This window comes from Apiotrichum porosum, assembly GCF_003942205.1.
Source record: "Apiotrichum porosum strain DSM 27194 chromosome Unknown scaffold_11, whole genome shotgun sequence".
Classification (NCBI taxonomy): Eukaryota; Fungi; Basidiomycota; class Tremellomycetes; order Trichosporonales; family Trichosporonaceae; genus Apiotrichum; species Apiotrichum porosum.
The window spans coordinates 247,814-262,462 of NW_021167118.1; the positions used below are offsets into that span (position 1 = coordinate 247,814).

The 14,649-nt window shown below is 60.1% G+C and overlaps 5 protein-coding genes across 5 annotated transcripts; 2 read left to right on the forward strand and 3 right to left on the reverse strand.

The window, feature by feature from the left end:
- Window positions 1-613: 613 nt before the first annotated feature.
- On the reverse strand, window positions 614-3,603 carry EHS24_001710 (uncharacterized protein; the record flags this gene model as incomplete). Its single annotated transcript, XM_028617485.1, has 4 exons — window positions 614-1,734; window positions 1,813-1,891; window positions 2,100-3,080; window positions 3,118-3,603. 4 exons carry the CDS (start codon window positions 3,601-3,603, stop codon window positions 614-616), a joined length of 2,667 nt encoding a protein of 888 aa, XP_028473948.1.
- Window positions 3,604-5,013: 1,410 nt separating this feature from the next.
- EHS24_001711 (uncharacterized protein) lies at window positions 5,014-7,826 on the forward strand (the record flags this gene model as incomplete). Its single annotated transcript, XM_028617486.1, has 2 exons — window positions 5,014-6,318; window positions 6,357-7,826. The coding sequence occupies 2 exons, from the start codon at window positions 5,014-5,016 to the stop codon at window positions 7,824-7,826; spliced, it is 2,775 nt and encodes a 924-aa protein (XP_028473949.1).
- Window positions 7,827-8,117: 291 nt separating this feature from the next.
- GAS1 (1,3-beta-glucanosyltransferase gas1) lies at window positions 8,118-10,015 on the reverse strand (the record flags this gene model as incomplete). The annotated part of the gene is made up of 4 exons (XM_028617487.1): window positions 8,118-9,256; window positions 9,334-9,689; window positions 9,730-9,788; window positions 9,893-10,015. The coding sequence occupies 4 exons, from the start codon at window positions 10,013-10,015 to the stop codon at window positions 8,118-8,120; spliced, it is 1,677 nt and encodes a 558-aa protein (XP_028473950.1).
- Window positions 10,016-10,650: 635 nt separating this feature from the next.
- EHS24_001713 (uncharacterized protein) lies at window positions 10,651-11,788 on the forward strand (the record flags this gene model as incomplete). Its single annotated transcript, XM_028617488.1, has 6 exons — window positions 10,651-10,684; window positions 10,721-10,785; window positions 11,036-11,224; window positions 11,286-11,318; window positions 11,399-11,620; window positions 11,681-11,788. 6 exons carry the CDS (start codon window positions 10,651-10,653, stop codon window positions 11,786-11,788), a joined length of 651 nt encoding a protein of 216 aa, XP_028473951.1.
- A 402-nt stretch (window positions 11,789-12,190) lies between these two features.
- On the reverse strand, window positions 12,191-14,256 carry EHS24_001714 (uncharacterized protein; the record flags this gene model as incomplete). The annotated part of the gene is made up of 4 exons (XM_028617489.1): window positions 12,191-13,036; window positions 13,105-13,278; window positions 13,430-13,792; window positions 13,900-14,256. The coding sequence occupies 4 exons, from the start codon at window positions 14,254-14,256 to the stop codon at window positions 12,191-12,193; spliced, it is 1,740 nt and encodes a 579-aa protein (XP_028473952.1).
- Between the last annotated feature and the right edge of the window lie 393 nt (window positions 14,257-14,649).

Consider the following 14,649-nt stretch of genomic DNA (forward strand, 5'->3'; position numbering starts at 1 on the left):
TGCCCCAGTGGTTGTTCATCTCCCGTATGTCCTCCCCATGATGAATAAGTGCTTGATATACCATATGGTCCTCGTCTTGCACCAGCAGCCGTGTCTGCTTGCCGGTTTCACGAGAACATTGTGCGCTTGTTATGGCCAGCGGCAATAGTCTTTCTCCAGCACCTAGCACCTGGACCACTTCATCCCTCCGGGAAGCCCTGCTAGTCACATGCCGACGTCATTCGCATCACCATATACATGCCATGGCTCCCGGCCACAGATCCTGGGGCGCGTCATGAGATTTGGCGCTATACACTGTCGCTGCGCCTCATGTTGGTGACGCGAGCTCGGTTTCGGCGGGTGCCCTTCCGGTCTTCGGGCGACTGCTCGCCGATCCTGCCGACATGTCAACCCCCAACCTGTCTCTCCGGCGGGAACTGTTCATGTAAACAGCGCCTTCAGGTCCCCCGACCAGGCGCACGCCCAACTGCAACGATGAGGTCAACGACAGGTGCCTTTCCGGAGCCGACCGGACGGCGTGTGTACGAATGACCACGGGACCAGACGGTGTTGATAGTGGCTCCCACCCATGCAGATACATCTACCTATGTATGTATATTCCCAAGTTGCAGCCCTAATCCAAAACTCCAGGCGCACGATACACAAAGGCCGGGTCCATCTCCAACTTGTAGACCTCCTCCTCAAGCCCACGTTGATACTCTGCCCTACTCACAAACGAGATCCCCCTCGCAAAATCCGCCAAACCAGCAATAGGGTCATCGTCGTCATCCTCGTTAATCTCAATCATCGTCTGGCAGAACTGCTCAGGAGTCCTGAACCCAAACACGTCCACTTCGGTTGGATAGTCGACGACAGTGACGCGTGGTGGGATGTGCGTCCTGCCCTCCACTGAACGGATAATGTTCCAAACTAGGCTCATCCACCGGCCCCTCGGGGAGGTGGGGTACGTGCCCGTGAACCCGCCGCCCGTTATTGTCGGGGAGGCTGGGACTGCCCAGTCGATCTTGTACGTCGCGGTACCGGGAGTCTGGTCATGGAAGACCAGGACAAGGTCTGTGATGCCCAACTGCAACGACCAGTCCACGCCGTCCAGGGGTCGGACAGAGATGGCGAACGCGGGCCCCCTGTCCGGGTGATATGGCACGTGGGAGACAATCTTGCGTGTATGGTCCGAGACGAACGAGGTACCCTCTGTACCGTGCTCGCTCTGCCATGGTCTGGAAGGAAAGAGAACGGCCGTGGACGCCGGGACGCGCGCCTGGAAGCTCTCTGACGGGATGGGAGCCCACGCATAAGGTGGTACGTGCGTGCGCAACGTGTGCACATTCGAGAGGTGGTCGGGTACCCAGCCTGGGTGCGTGAAATCGAACACGTCCACCACACGAGTATATCGCTCCATCACGGTCTGCCAGCGTTTCTGTCGCTCTTGACGCTGCTGGGCAAGAGGGTGGGCGAGTGCACTGGAGAAGTCGCCATCTGAAGGCACATGGGCATCCATATGGCCCAAAGGTGGAAGGAGCCGCCCATCGGGTCGCGAGACTAGAAGCACAATCTCGTCTGGCACTGTGCCCGCTCGTGATTCCGTGACCACCAGGTGCGCATACAGAAGCGCGTCGACGCGGTCGCGGAACTCGCGGCAGGTGAAGCGAAGGGCGAGCCAGGAGGACGAATGGGACAAGATCGCATCGATGATGTGTGGGTAAGCTGAGGCGGCGATGGAGACGGGCTCGTCGGCTGTGCATGTTAGGGACGTCGTGAGGGGCCAGGTAGTTGAGGTGGCTGACGTGATTGGAGGGCAGACTGGACACATACCTGTTGCCTTGCGCTGTGGTGGAGGTGGCATACCGGGAATGATGGCAGCTGCTGTGGAGCGCTCTTCGCTTACCATCCCCTCGATGTTACTGCGCGTGACTTGGAGGATGTGAGATGTGAAAGCGACAAAGAGTTGTCGGATCGGACGGAAATGGGAGATGGGCAACGCGTCATAGGATCATAGGGGGTGGCGCGCGGTGGAGGTCATTGCTTCCGCTACGCCGTTGATGGCTCTTGGGGGACCGTATGCATCTGCCTTCGTGCATCTTCTACAGTTTGGCACGCACGATCTCTGGCTTGTACGTAGCACGAATCTCCTCTGGTGAGCGACCCCACTCTCCTGCAGACAGTGTCGCAAGGAAACGCCACGCCGACTCGGCTGTCATTACCGGATTCTGCTGCAGAATCAAGTGGTCGGCGTCAATGGCGCGCTCATTGCGAGCGAGGGGCGGACGCCACACGAGTTCGTGGGTTGTCTCCTCCCCAAGCGTGCGCTCAGGATCCCGCGCCATGAGGAAACCAATGGGCACGCGGAGGTTGGGCAACATGTCCCAAGCTCTAGCGGGGGAGATGGGCTCGACGAAGACGGCTGTTTCGCACCACGGCGCCGTGGCCAGAGTCACTTCGCCAGCAGGCTTGGCTGGGTCAACAGGAACGAGACCGTGCGAGACAGTAACGTCAAAGACGGCCGGGTGGAACGTTTGGTAAAACGGAGTCGAGAGCATGCTCTCGCGAGCTACTGCTCTGCTGAACCAGGTATCCCGTCGCTTGAGCGCTGCTGCGCCGCGTCTGTAGGCTCCACTCATGCCTTCCGCCTTGAACACCTCTGGAGTCACCAGGCGTGGTGGTACCATGGGATCACACAAGAAGAGGCCCTCGTACGCGTCCGGGCGGGTGTGAGCTGCCATAATATGTGCACAGCCGCCGAGCGAGCCGCCAAACCCGATCACCTTCACCGCTGGCGCCGCTCCCTCGGGAGCCCAAGGGAGCTCCCATGCCAAAGTGTTTGGGTCTTGGGCTTGCGCTGAGGGAAGGACATGGAGGATGAAATTGAGGGCGTCACGGCCGGTGTCGTCCCAGTTCTGTGTTGGGCCAAGAAGGCCCCCGTTGAGGTCGAGGGAGGCGCCATGGTGGACGTCGTCGAGCATCCAGATGTCGTCCACCTCGACCATTGCATGTTGGGATAATGAACGAACAGTGCCGAACATGGCAGTTTCCTCAGTGCCTGCCCGGTTGAGAATGTTGTGGAAGACCGGGTGCCAGTGCTGCTGTCAACGTACGTCCCAGGAGCCACAGCTAACTCACCTCCTTCTGCATGCCACAGGCATGAGTGCAGACGATCGTCCTCCCTCCTCCGGGTACGTCCCGACGCCATCGTTCAACGCAGAGAAACAACCCCTTCTGTCCGCCATCTTTGGCCTGTCGACCTTCTTCCAACGACCACTCAGTCGCAGAATGCCGTATCCGTGCGCATTCAAATCCCTCCTCCGCGATCCGCACCTTGCGCGAATCCTTGCTCTCGTTTGCTGGCGGCTCTGACAGGCGGTAAGGATGCGACCCGCGTCCGTAGGGCCCTGCACTTTCACGTAGCTGGCGTGGAAATGCGGCGGGGATGGCGTGGTAGCTCCTCGTCCACCCTGGCGGAGGTGGTGCCAGGGGTGGACGTGCGGGGTTGGGAGGCGGCTTGTTGGTCGGGGGTCGGAGAAAGGCAAGGAAGTGGGGAGGTGTCAGAGGTGATGGGTACAGCTCTGGGCCCTCGTATGGTGAGTACCAGTCAGGCGGGACAGTCATGATGAGTGCGAGAGTAGTTAACAAACAACTCGCGTCTCGAGGGGTGATATATGAATGAACCGGAGATAAACGATGGGCAGCCAGCGGATTTCGGGATCCGGCCGCCACGACGGTTACATCTCATCGTTTACGCATTACGGCCGTCACGTACGGCCGTGGAAATGTCGGAGGCATATGGCTTTGGTCATGGACGCGTGTACGCAATAGCGCAAGGCCAGTTATCGTCGTGCTCCTGTCAACGTTGTCTGGGGTCTGGTGGTAAGTGAGATATGAGGAGTTCATAAAGGAAGGAGGACTGGCGAATTCAAGACACCTTTTGGTGCCCTGAGCGAGCTTCTTAGATCTGGTGGGCTGCAAAATGTTGTCATCGGTGCTTCCATGGTAAGCACAGTCAATGCGAACAGCCGGCTACGTAGCCGGCTGCCTGTACAGCTTTTCTGTGCTCACACTTGGCGAAACTGTTTAACTGGATCTCCCCTCAATTGGTGTCCGGAACAGGGAATCAGATAGCTGTGTCATCTGTGATCTGTGACGCTGCTCGAGCGACTGTGGAGCCGCACACTGTGGCGTAGTACATAACGCCTTTCGACGGCGCGCTGGGAGCAATAAACAGCTGTTGGCAGCACGGGCTTCCAAGATCCAAGAAAAGATTCCCGTTCACATAGGCACCACTTGGTGTAGCACTGCGCACGCTGCTTTGGTGGTGCATATGGACCCACACCCACCGAGAAACACATAACGTCTGGGGTTCTTCCATTGCCCGGAATCTCGATTGGTTTCTGCGATAAAGGCTCCGCGGCTGTTACAATTCAGGATTACAAGTCAATGATGATTAGGAAATGAATTGTAATGTTGCCACCCACACGCACCAGGCACAGTGACGTGCGTGTGAGCACGAGAGTTGGAGCCGTCCGTCCTCATGCGGAGGAATGTTCGCCTTCGCCCCTTGTGATCAGAACAGAATTTAGACCACTCCCATAACTCAGACAGGATCACAGAAGGTCGCTCTTCCACCTCTTCCCCCTCCTACACCTCTTCTTGCACTCTGCAACAGCGAACGGAGATCGTGCCCGGCTGATCGGTCCATCGGGGGTGGTGTCATCTTCCTTCTCATTCCCAGCCCCCTCTGCGATAAGCCCACTTTGCCAATTGTGCTTCCCTTCGCCCGGCCGCGACCCCCACACACCGACTGTCGCTTCTGTTCACTACTGTTTCCTTTTCCTCGCCACACACTCTTCCATCACACCTGACATCATGGCTACTCTGCCGCTCCCTATCCCCACACACCCGGTGTCCCGACCGACGACACCGGTCTCCTCCACTTCATCGTCTCAACAACCCCGAATCACCCACCCACCAGCGTCACACGACAACTCTGACCTCGAGATGGATCTTGATATGGCGCTCGCGATGGCGGATATCGACGACCTAGACCTCCCGGCCCTGTCTCCCTCGCGTCCACGCTCAGACACCGCATGGTCCGAGGCCTCGGACTCGCCACCGCTCCAGACCCCACAGACACCCAGTATCCTTGGTGTACTTGCGGGTAAACGACCCTCATATACTTTCCAATCGCCATGGGCAGGCTCATTATCCTCCTCGTCAGGACACGCCGACCCGTCAGGCTCCTCAGCATGGTCCGCTGCCCCCGAGTCATACACTGGCACAAGCTACACCCAGTCTCCCAAGAGCACGTTCCGGACCCGCCAAGCCTCAGCGCCGTTCTTCGACCTAGACGAATCGGCGGCCATTGACGAAGACGACGGTGTGACCTCGTCCTCGCTGCCTTTGTCGCTTGCCGGGGTCGCCACCCAGCACGATGCTATGGACGCTGGTATCAGGGGCATTGCACCCCCGCACGCCGCCGCCGCCTCCCCCGCATTGGGCTCGGACGTCTCCGCACTCAACCCCGCTGCCGCCCCCCTTGAATCGACCTCACCGGCTTTGTTTGCTGCAGACAGCGCCCAGTGGCCAGCGACCAGCTCTTTCTCTCCTTATTCCAGCACTTCGTCACCGTCCGCATCAGCGTCTTCGTCTGCGTCTGGGGCAGGGAATGCAACGCCCCGCTCACTGGGGGCGGCGGTACGCCGTGGGATCGACCGCTCCAAGGCTCCCTTCCGGCGTCGCCGTGCCACCCTCGATGCTGGCGATCAAGGTTCTTCTGCCGCCCAAGATGATCCCCCTCCCTCACGCTTCAAGTCGCTTATCACCAAGCAGCGCACGCGCAACCGTGCTCAGTCTCTCTCTTCAACCACTAGCGGGTCTAGTGCCAGCATCCCAGCTTTGGCATCTCGGGCTGGGTCGCAGGCGCCGAGCGTCCAACTCGCGTTTACTTCCCTCATGTCGGCCCAGAACGACAGTAGCTACCTCGACGACGGCTCTATTCTGCCCGGTGAAGGCTCCACACTCCAGCGTACAGTCAACGCGCGTATGCACCACCGCTTCACATCACAGACGCCGCCGTTCAACGTCGTCCTCGCCACTGCTGGACTGCACAGTCCCTCGGCCCCGGTGGGCTCGGACGAGCTCGTGTGGGGTACGCTCAGCTACCGCGCACCAGTGGCCAAGAGCGTCGACCACTTTGGCACAAAGCTCCCTCGCGAACTCAAGGTAGCCGTTTTCAAGGCTCTACTCGACACTTGGATGGACGAAGGCGGCACCGGTCGATGGGACGGGGACAATGGAGGCCGACGTGAACTGATCAGGCTCAGCAGGGTGGGTTGTCGCAGACTGCTATTATGCTAACCCAGCAGGTGTCCAAGGAATGGCGCTCGCTCTGTTTCGACGGCCAGCTCTGGGCCACGGCCGACTTTACGCCTCTCGCCGCCGTGCTCCACCCCGGTACTGTCCGCCAGATTCTCTCCCACTCACGCCCATGCATCAAGGACATGTCCCTCCGCGGTCTCGAAGCGGTAACTGGCTGGGTGTTGACGGGGCGCGAGCTCGTGGACGGCCCAAAGATCCCCCTCCTCTCGACCGCCTACTCGTCTCTCACGTCCCTCGACTTGCGCGGGTGTCACACCCTGTCGGCATCGGATGTCATTGCCGTGGTCCAAGTGTCACCCAACTTGAAGAAGCTCAACGTCAAGGGTTTGAGGCTCTCTCTTCACTACGTCCTCCGCGCAGTTCGTCAGCACGTTACTGCCCTCGAGGAGCTCGACGTGTCACGCTGCTGGGGCCTCGAGTTTTTGGATATCGAGGCGTTTGTCGTCGCCATGAGCCGCAGCCAGAAGAACGCACTCCAAGTTCTCCGTATCGCCGGCTTGACCTCGACCACTGGCGGTCACCTGCTCCAGCACCTTGCGTCCGAGCTGCCCAACCTCCACACCCTGGACCTCCTGGGCTGTCGCTGGCTAGGGATGTCCGATATACAAGACTACATCACTGGTCTTGACGACCGCGAGTCCCCGCTCAAGCACCTCGTCATCTCGAGCTGCACAAACCTCACTGCGGAAGCCATCGAGCTGCTCGTCGACCGCATCCCGAACATTACGCGGTTCGAGGCCGCCGGGCTCGAAGGTGTATTCTACCTCGACCCGCCGCCCACGCTCGCGCGGTTGGTCAGGTCCATGCCCTTGCTCGAGCGTCTCGATCTGGACGCCACGGGTCGGTACGGCGGCGTGTGCGATCGCCTCCTGGACGAACTCATCCCGGGCGCCTGCTCCGGCTCCCCACTCACCGAATCGCGCTTGGTCGAGCTGCGCATCGGGTCCGCAAAGAACATCACCCCGGCCGCGCTCCTGCGTCTCGTCAACGCCCTCCCGAAACTCGCCCGGCTCGAAGCAGACGGCACCGAGACGGGCAACGCCGTCCTGCGCGCGTTCCTCTCGCGGTCCCGCGCGCCCGCCGCCATCTCCCTCGTCGACTGCCACCGCCTCACACACGAGGCGTACACCCAGCTGGCGGCGCGGACACGCGCCCGCGCCGGCTGGGACGGATACACCGCGGCGTGCTTTGCCTACTCGCCCGACGAGGTGCGCGTGCGGCCGGTGCTCAAGACGTTTTGGGCGTGGAGGGGCACTACGCCGCCGCGGATCTGGCGCGAGGCCAGGGAAGCTGGCGAGGCGACGGTCGATGACGGCGGCGCGAGTGGCGGCTCGCGCGGAAAAGGGGTGAGCAGGGGCAGGGACGGGAACGGTAATGGTGGTTCCGGGAGGGGAGGTGCTTGGTGGAGGGGAGACGATGTGGATGAGATGGAAAGGGGAGCGTGTATGATCATGTAAGGGAGGGGTTCGGGGGGAGAAGCCGTTATCTACCACCATCGTTGTGTCACAGGTGTTTGCGTTGTCACAAATTGTGTCCCTATATGTATACTCTCATCTCTGAAGTCGGTGGTCAGTGACCATGTGGTCCACTGTGTCCTGTGCCCCCCACCCCAAGAGCCTAAGTGGGTATTGTCCTTGCATCAAACCAGATTACGAGAATAACTATGAGGGTGCTGTTGACTGAGTAGCAATGTTCTGTACGCCTTCTTCTCTCCTGTTTTCAGATCCTAGGCGAAAAGAGAGGATCGATTAGGCGACAATGGCCGCGGCACCGAGGACGACACCGACGGCGGTGACGGCCAGGACGGCGATCGAGGGCATGCCCATGACGGCCACGGCAGCGCTGGCCTTGCCCGACGACGAGGTGGTGCCCGAGCCCGAGCCCGTCGAGGCCGTCGAGGTCGCGGCCGGGGCGTTGCCAGACTGCGCAGTCGGAGTGACGACGGTCGACTGGTTGGCGAGACAGGCCTGGGCGGCCGTGTTGGCGTCGTCGGCAGTGTTGGGCATGTTGGACGACAGCGTGGCGTTGCCGTCAAAGTCACAAGACGACGCGAGGCCGTTGGACTCGTACCATGCGCTCATGACGTAGTTGAGCTTGATCTCGGGCGAGCACATGGCGAGCTGGCCGTAGACGCCGGTCGTGCCGTCGCCAGCGATCGAGGAGCAGGTGACGGTCGAGTTGGACGAGCCGAGGAGCGAACAGGCATAGTCGGTGAGCGCACCAATCTTGTTGGGCGAGTCGGCGGTGGCAGCGATGATGCGGCACGCGAGGGCCTGGGAGTTGATGCAGTCACAGACCGACTCCTGAGGGGTAGGCGGGAGGTTTGTGCTGGCGAGGAGGCTGCTCGACTCGTCGGGGCACGTGAGCTCGGTGGCGGTCACGCTGCTCTGTGCGGGCGAGTTGGGCGGCGACGTGGCGTTGTACTGAGTAGCAAGACGGGTAAAGTCGTCCGAGGTGGTCACAGTGTTGCCATCGGACGAAAAGGTGACCATGCCGTAGCCGTCGCTGGTGGGGAAGTACGAGAACGCGACACCGCCAGAGAAGACGTCGGAAACGGGGGTAGAGAAAAGCGCGGCAACCTCAGTCCACAGACGGGGAGGGCTGGTGATGCAGCCGTACTCGGACATGTAAACGGGCACGGTAATGTTGGTAAAGTCGCTGACAATGGTGTTCCAGCCCGAAGTGTTGTACGTCGAGTCGCCACACCACTCATAATTGTTCAGGCCATACAGGTCGATGGTGACCGAGTCGTTGCCGCAGGTCATGTAGTCGGCGAGCTGAGTACGGAAGTCGGGCTCGCCATCGGTGGCCGAGTATCCAACGAGCGCCTTGGAGCCAATGGAAGTGAGGTACGCCTTGGTGTCACGCGCAGCCGCCTTGACAAAGGCTGTGAATGGGCGTCAGTACCGAAAATAAACAAATGGCCCCCAGCGGCACACGCCGCGGCGCTCCAGCTAAACTTACGTGCAGCAGCAGTGTTGTTGACCGTGTTGATGACCTCGTTGCCGACGTTGTAGGCCAAAACGTTCGAGTAGCCGTTAAACTTGTTGATGGTGGTGATGTACTGGTCGAGGAGGTTGGTGGTCCATGCCGGCGAGGCGCGGTCAATCGAGCCATTGAGCGGCAGCGAAACGTCCAGGAGAACGTAGATGCCTGCAGTGTCGAGGGCACTCATGCAGTCGTCGTGGTTCAGGGACGAGTTGACGCTGTACACACGCACGGCGTTGACGCCGAGCTGCTGGAGGTAGGGAATGTCGCGGGTGCAGTTGGAACCGCTCGAAAGGGGGTCGATATACGACGACGGCTCGGGGAAGCCACCACTGTCCCGGGTTAGCAAAACAACGCGATGGTGCAACCCACTTGGCATCGTTGGCTTCACTCGAGGCAGCAAGAGCACCTTGTGGTTGGTATGCCACGCCCTGTGGAAGAGGATTAGCACGGACGTTTCCCGTGGACGGCTTGGGGGGCGAGCCACACTGCACCGCCTCGGTGGGCTGGCTCTCTCTCTTTCTCGCTCACTTACCTTGATGTAGAAACGGTTGCCTGACGGGTCGAAGAGGTACTTGCCTTTACGACTGATCTGGGGCAGCGCAGAAGCCAGGGGGAGGAGCGCTGTCAGCGCTGTGAATGCGCTTGAGAGAAGCATGGTGGGGGGGTGAAGAGGTGATGGGTGAAAGAAAGAGAGAGCAAGAATGGGCAATGGAGAGATTGGATGCAAAGGGCCCAGGGACGGTTGTTGACTGTTTGACACTCGTATGCCTAATAGCCTCCAGGCGGTGGCGTTGAGGGCAAGTTGACCTGTGCGGCTGGCTGAGCAAGCGCGCCCGGCGGCGGTGTTGGTGTTGGAGTTGGAGTTGTGGATGCAGCTACTGCCGAGTGCAGTAGTACGGTACAGTTAATGAAGAAGGGCGGTGTGACGATGAGGAGGATGTCGGTGCTGTGGATGTTTTGATTCACGACACGACGACGGCTGTGCAGTATTGAAGCCGGACATGCCGGACACCGGACACCTCATGATGGGCCACATGTGCCCCACGGTGGTACGGCCGGTACGGTACGTACGGTGAGAGAGAGCACCGACCAGCCGTCTTTTGCGGCTAACAAATGGTGTGCCTGGGATCCTGGGGGGCATGTCTTCCCCGCAATTCAAGCCGCCAGTGTCGTTTGCGGGGTAAATATATCCACACCCACGATGACGAAAGCGACGGCTGCTGCTGCGACCGACACTTTCCACTCTCTCTCTGTCTCTCTCTCTCTCTCTCACGCATAACCACATCCACAATGTCCTTTAGCATACACCGTGCTACACAGGAAGGTAAGCTCGTCTTCTACTCCAGAGCTCACACCACAGGCCAGCCAGGTCTCATTCGCACCCTTCTCGCCGAAAACCCCAAGCTCATCAATGCCAAGGATGAGGTACGTTGGTCATGGTCTCGCTGTTCGTTTCCAGCGGCTGACACCGCCTCTCTTGGCCTCCATCGCTATACGACAACCACAACAACCTATCCCGTGCACGTGCATTCCCACATGCCACACCCCATTCCCCCACTTGTCGCTACACTACACGCTCACTCTCACCTCTCGCCCTGCCCTCCCTCGTTCCCTCCAGGACGGCCGCACCCCCTTGCACTGGGCAGCCTCCGCAGGAAACTTGAATGTCACCCAGCTGATCCTCTCCAACTCGCCCGACGTCGAGGCACGCGACGCACTGGGATGGACCCCACTCGTCGTCGCTGCGGCGTCTGGCCAGTCCGAGTCGGCGAGGGAACTGCTGGACGCCGGCGCAAAGGTCGACGCCGCCAACGACAAGGGCCAGACGGCACTGCACTATGCTGCTTCCAAGGGAAACGTTCCTGTGAGTTGGATGACATTTCGGAGTGTACAACTCACTGCATCATCACTAACACGTATCCCAGATGGGCCGTCTTCTCATCACCCGCGGTGCCGACGTGAGTAAGCTCTCCTCTGTTGCTGCCCGCCTCCACGCTTGTGCAACCGCGCCTGACGCTTTACGCTTTTTGCTTTCCAGATTAACGCCCGCGACCGCGCAAACCAGCACCCCCTCCACCGCGCCGCGACGACGGGCAACGGCGCGTTTCTCAACATTCTCCTGCGCGCGCCCGAGGGCCGCCCCAAGACCCGCCTCAACACCGCCGACAGGGCAGGCAACACCCCGCTCCACCTGGCCCTGGAGAGCGGACACGGCGAGGCGGCGGTGATCCTCATCGAGGCGGGAGCGGACCGTGAACGTGTGAGTGGGCGCCGTGTGCGAGAAGAGAGAGAGAGGGAACGCTGACGGTGTGTGTGCTAGCCAAACGTCGACAACGAGGTTCCCGAGGAGATTGACGGTGTGGGTGGCGAAGAGCAGAAGCGCGTGCGTCAGTACATCGTCTCGCGCGTCGGACCGCGTGACGAGTGAACGAGCGAAGCGGTACAGGCGGCAGATAGGCAGAGGTGGTAGTCGAAGGCTACGCATGCACCATAGATTTTTCCAGTTCCAGAGTCCGGCGTTATGGGCAATACCTCGCCGCCTTGACCGTCTCTCGACAGGACGAGACAATGTAACAAAAGATACTGAACATCTTACATGACTCTGACCTTGCATTACTAGCAGCACAGCTACTATAGCCATTGAAAGGCTCTCAATGTCCACATGCGTTCCGCAGCGGCATCCAAGCTCCTTGTCGTCAAGGCTCGCCTCGGATCCTGCAACTAGATAAAGAGAGTGTGGGGATACAGCACAATGCCCCAATAACACGCATAGCTGGAGCGGGTGGGCCGAGGATGGGTTGGTCGGTTGTTTGGTTCGTGGCTTCTCACGTTATTGAAGCGCAACGACCGCGCGTTTGGGGCTCGTGATGGGACGTCCTGGCGCTGTAGGGCTGCTGGGCGTCTTGTCGGCAATCGGCTGCGAGGCAGGCTGGGCGGCACCAGCGCCGGCATCGGCACCAGCACCAGCGACTGCGGACTTGCCCCGCGTAGGCGAAGTGGCTGGAGAGTGCTCCGCCATCCACTTCTCCACTTCCTCCAACCGGCCGTTCACCAACGCCCTCACAGTTGACAGTCCGCGCAGAACGCCTGCGTCGGGGCCGTCACCGTCCACGAGCCAGGTGTGGGCAAAGTCAATGAGGCGCACGGCGATGGGCGGGGCGCGCCGCGCACGCTTCTTGTCGGCCTTGACAAACCCGTCGTCGGCCAGGTCAGAGTCGTCGTCCGAGTCTGATTCAGACGACAGGAGGTCGTCGTCGTCGTCGTCCGACTCGTCATCGCCGTTGTCCCGAGACGCAAAGCTCTTGGCTGCGTCCTGCACCTTTTTGGCATCCCACCGATCCAGGGCGAGGGTGAGACGCTCGGTGTCTCCTTCGTATGCGACGAGCAGGCTCGAGCCGACTGCACGGATCTCAACAGACTCGAGCGTCGTTTCCAGGCGGGAGATTTCCTCGTCGAGGAGGCGCAGGACACGGGCGGTGAGTGCCGGAGGCATGGCGTGGGCGGTGTAGTGCTCGGGAGCGTTGGGGTTGGGAGTCTCGTCGTCGCTGAGATGTGGGACTGTGTCGGTCGGAAGGGGAAAGAAGCGAGCCATGCCTTCTGGGAGGCGATCGGCAGTAAGCGCGTACCCGAATGAACGGGGAGTTGAGATGAAGGTCTCGGTTGGAGCGTGCCATGTCTGCAGAGTCAGAGGTACCACAGCTGGATGGCAGCACGTAGGAGTGGGGTGATGCAGCTGTCACTCACCTGGCAGCCGGTCCACCTCATTCCCATCTCCTTGATAGTACTGTCCCTAGCCTTCTTCTCCATACGCGCGGCCTTTTCCGGAGTGGCGTCCGGACCGTGCAGAGTCTGTCCAAGTTTGGCGTCAAGAATACACGGGTGGGTGAAGGGGTGCGAAATGTTCTCGAGGACGACCGACTGGGTGTGTCAACACGGGGTCACTGAGGAAGAGACTGAGAAAGGCCAGCGCGACAGGAGAAGACAGCGCAACACTCGTTTTAGAGCTGCACTGCGTTCCACGCTACAGCTGTCGCGGCCAAGACCTCCCATAGTGTCGCCTTGCACTCACCTCGGGCACCTCTCCCGCGCCATCAATGGCGACAACGCGTCCGCCCTCCTGCCTTCCCTCGAGGCGCAATGTACCGTAAAACTTGGGAAGGAAGGGACGAAGCATGCCAATACTGCTGTGGCGCGACGCCGACGCGACATGGGTGTAGAAAGCAATCTCACGAGCGAGGGCAGGCTGCACAGTGGGGAGAGATCCGGCGATTACGATGTCCAAGCCGCCATGTGATGTGATGTGCGATGAGATGGTGGCGCCGTTGGTGTTGGGAAGGTAGAGGACAACAACCGGTGAGGTGACAATGAGCGTACGAATTCCAGGCGGTAGGAGGTAGATTACGGCAAGGTTGATGTGCGTTAGCACGACGATCTACACGCACAGCAGACGACACAACAACCGAGATGGGACAGTGGCCTTCAGTGTACTCGACAACGAACAGCGGCTAGTTCTTCCACCTTCCTTGAACACGAACGTACCTTGATTACCAGCTCTCCACTCTCGTCTGCCATGACGCCGGCATGTCCCGCAACCTGGTGCTCGAGCGGCGTAGCAGCCCTAATGTCAGAGCCTGGGGAGCTCGAACGTGCCCGTTGAGGTTTCGGGGAGAGGAGGTCTGGGGCTGGTGACGCGATAGGCGGGTTAAGAAGCGGGTCCTGAGCGGCAGTGTTGAGTTGAGAGGCAGAGGAGGGGCCAGATGAGCCGGTTGGCGCGGTTGAAGTGACTACGACTGCGACGGCTGCTGGTGGCGAGGAGGATGGCGGGGGAGGGCTGCCGGATGCCGGGGTGTGGTAAACCGTCTCTGAGATCTCTGGGATGTTCTCGAGCTCGCTCATGGTGTTGGGTAGGATGTTGAAAGAACGGCCAAGAGAGAGAGAGAACAAACTGCCAACAACAGCAAGTGGGCGGGAAGCACTTGGCTGTGCACCGTGAACGCAAAAGGCACCCAGCCAGCTTAGGACTGCTTGCAGCTCGTCCTCTCGTCCAGTGCGTCATTGTGCCGTCAACGGACAGAACGGGAGCATTTTGCAACACAAAGGAAGTGTTAGTAATGTCTATTAGAAAGGGGGATTTGAAGAAACATTAATCGGCAACCTAATGACATCCGCTCCACTCCGTCAGGGCACGACGCGCCACGGATCGTTGGATCGTTTGCACGCTGGGGTGCCAACAAGAGCAAGGCTCTGCATGAGAAATAAGCTCCCGGCAGCAACAAGCGACTCTACTTT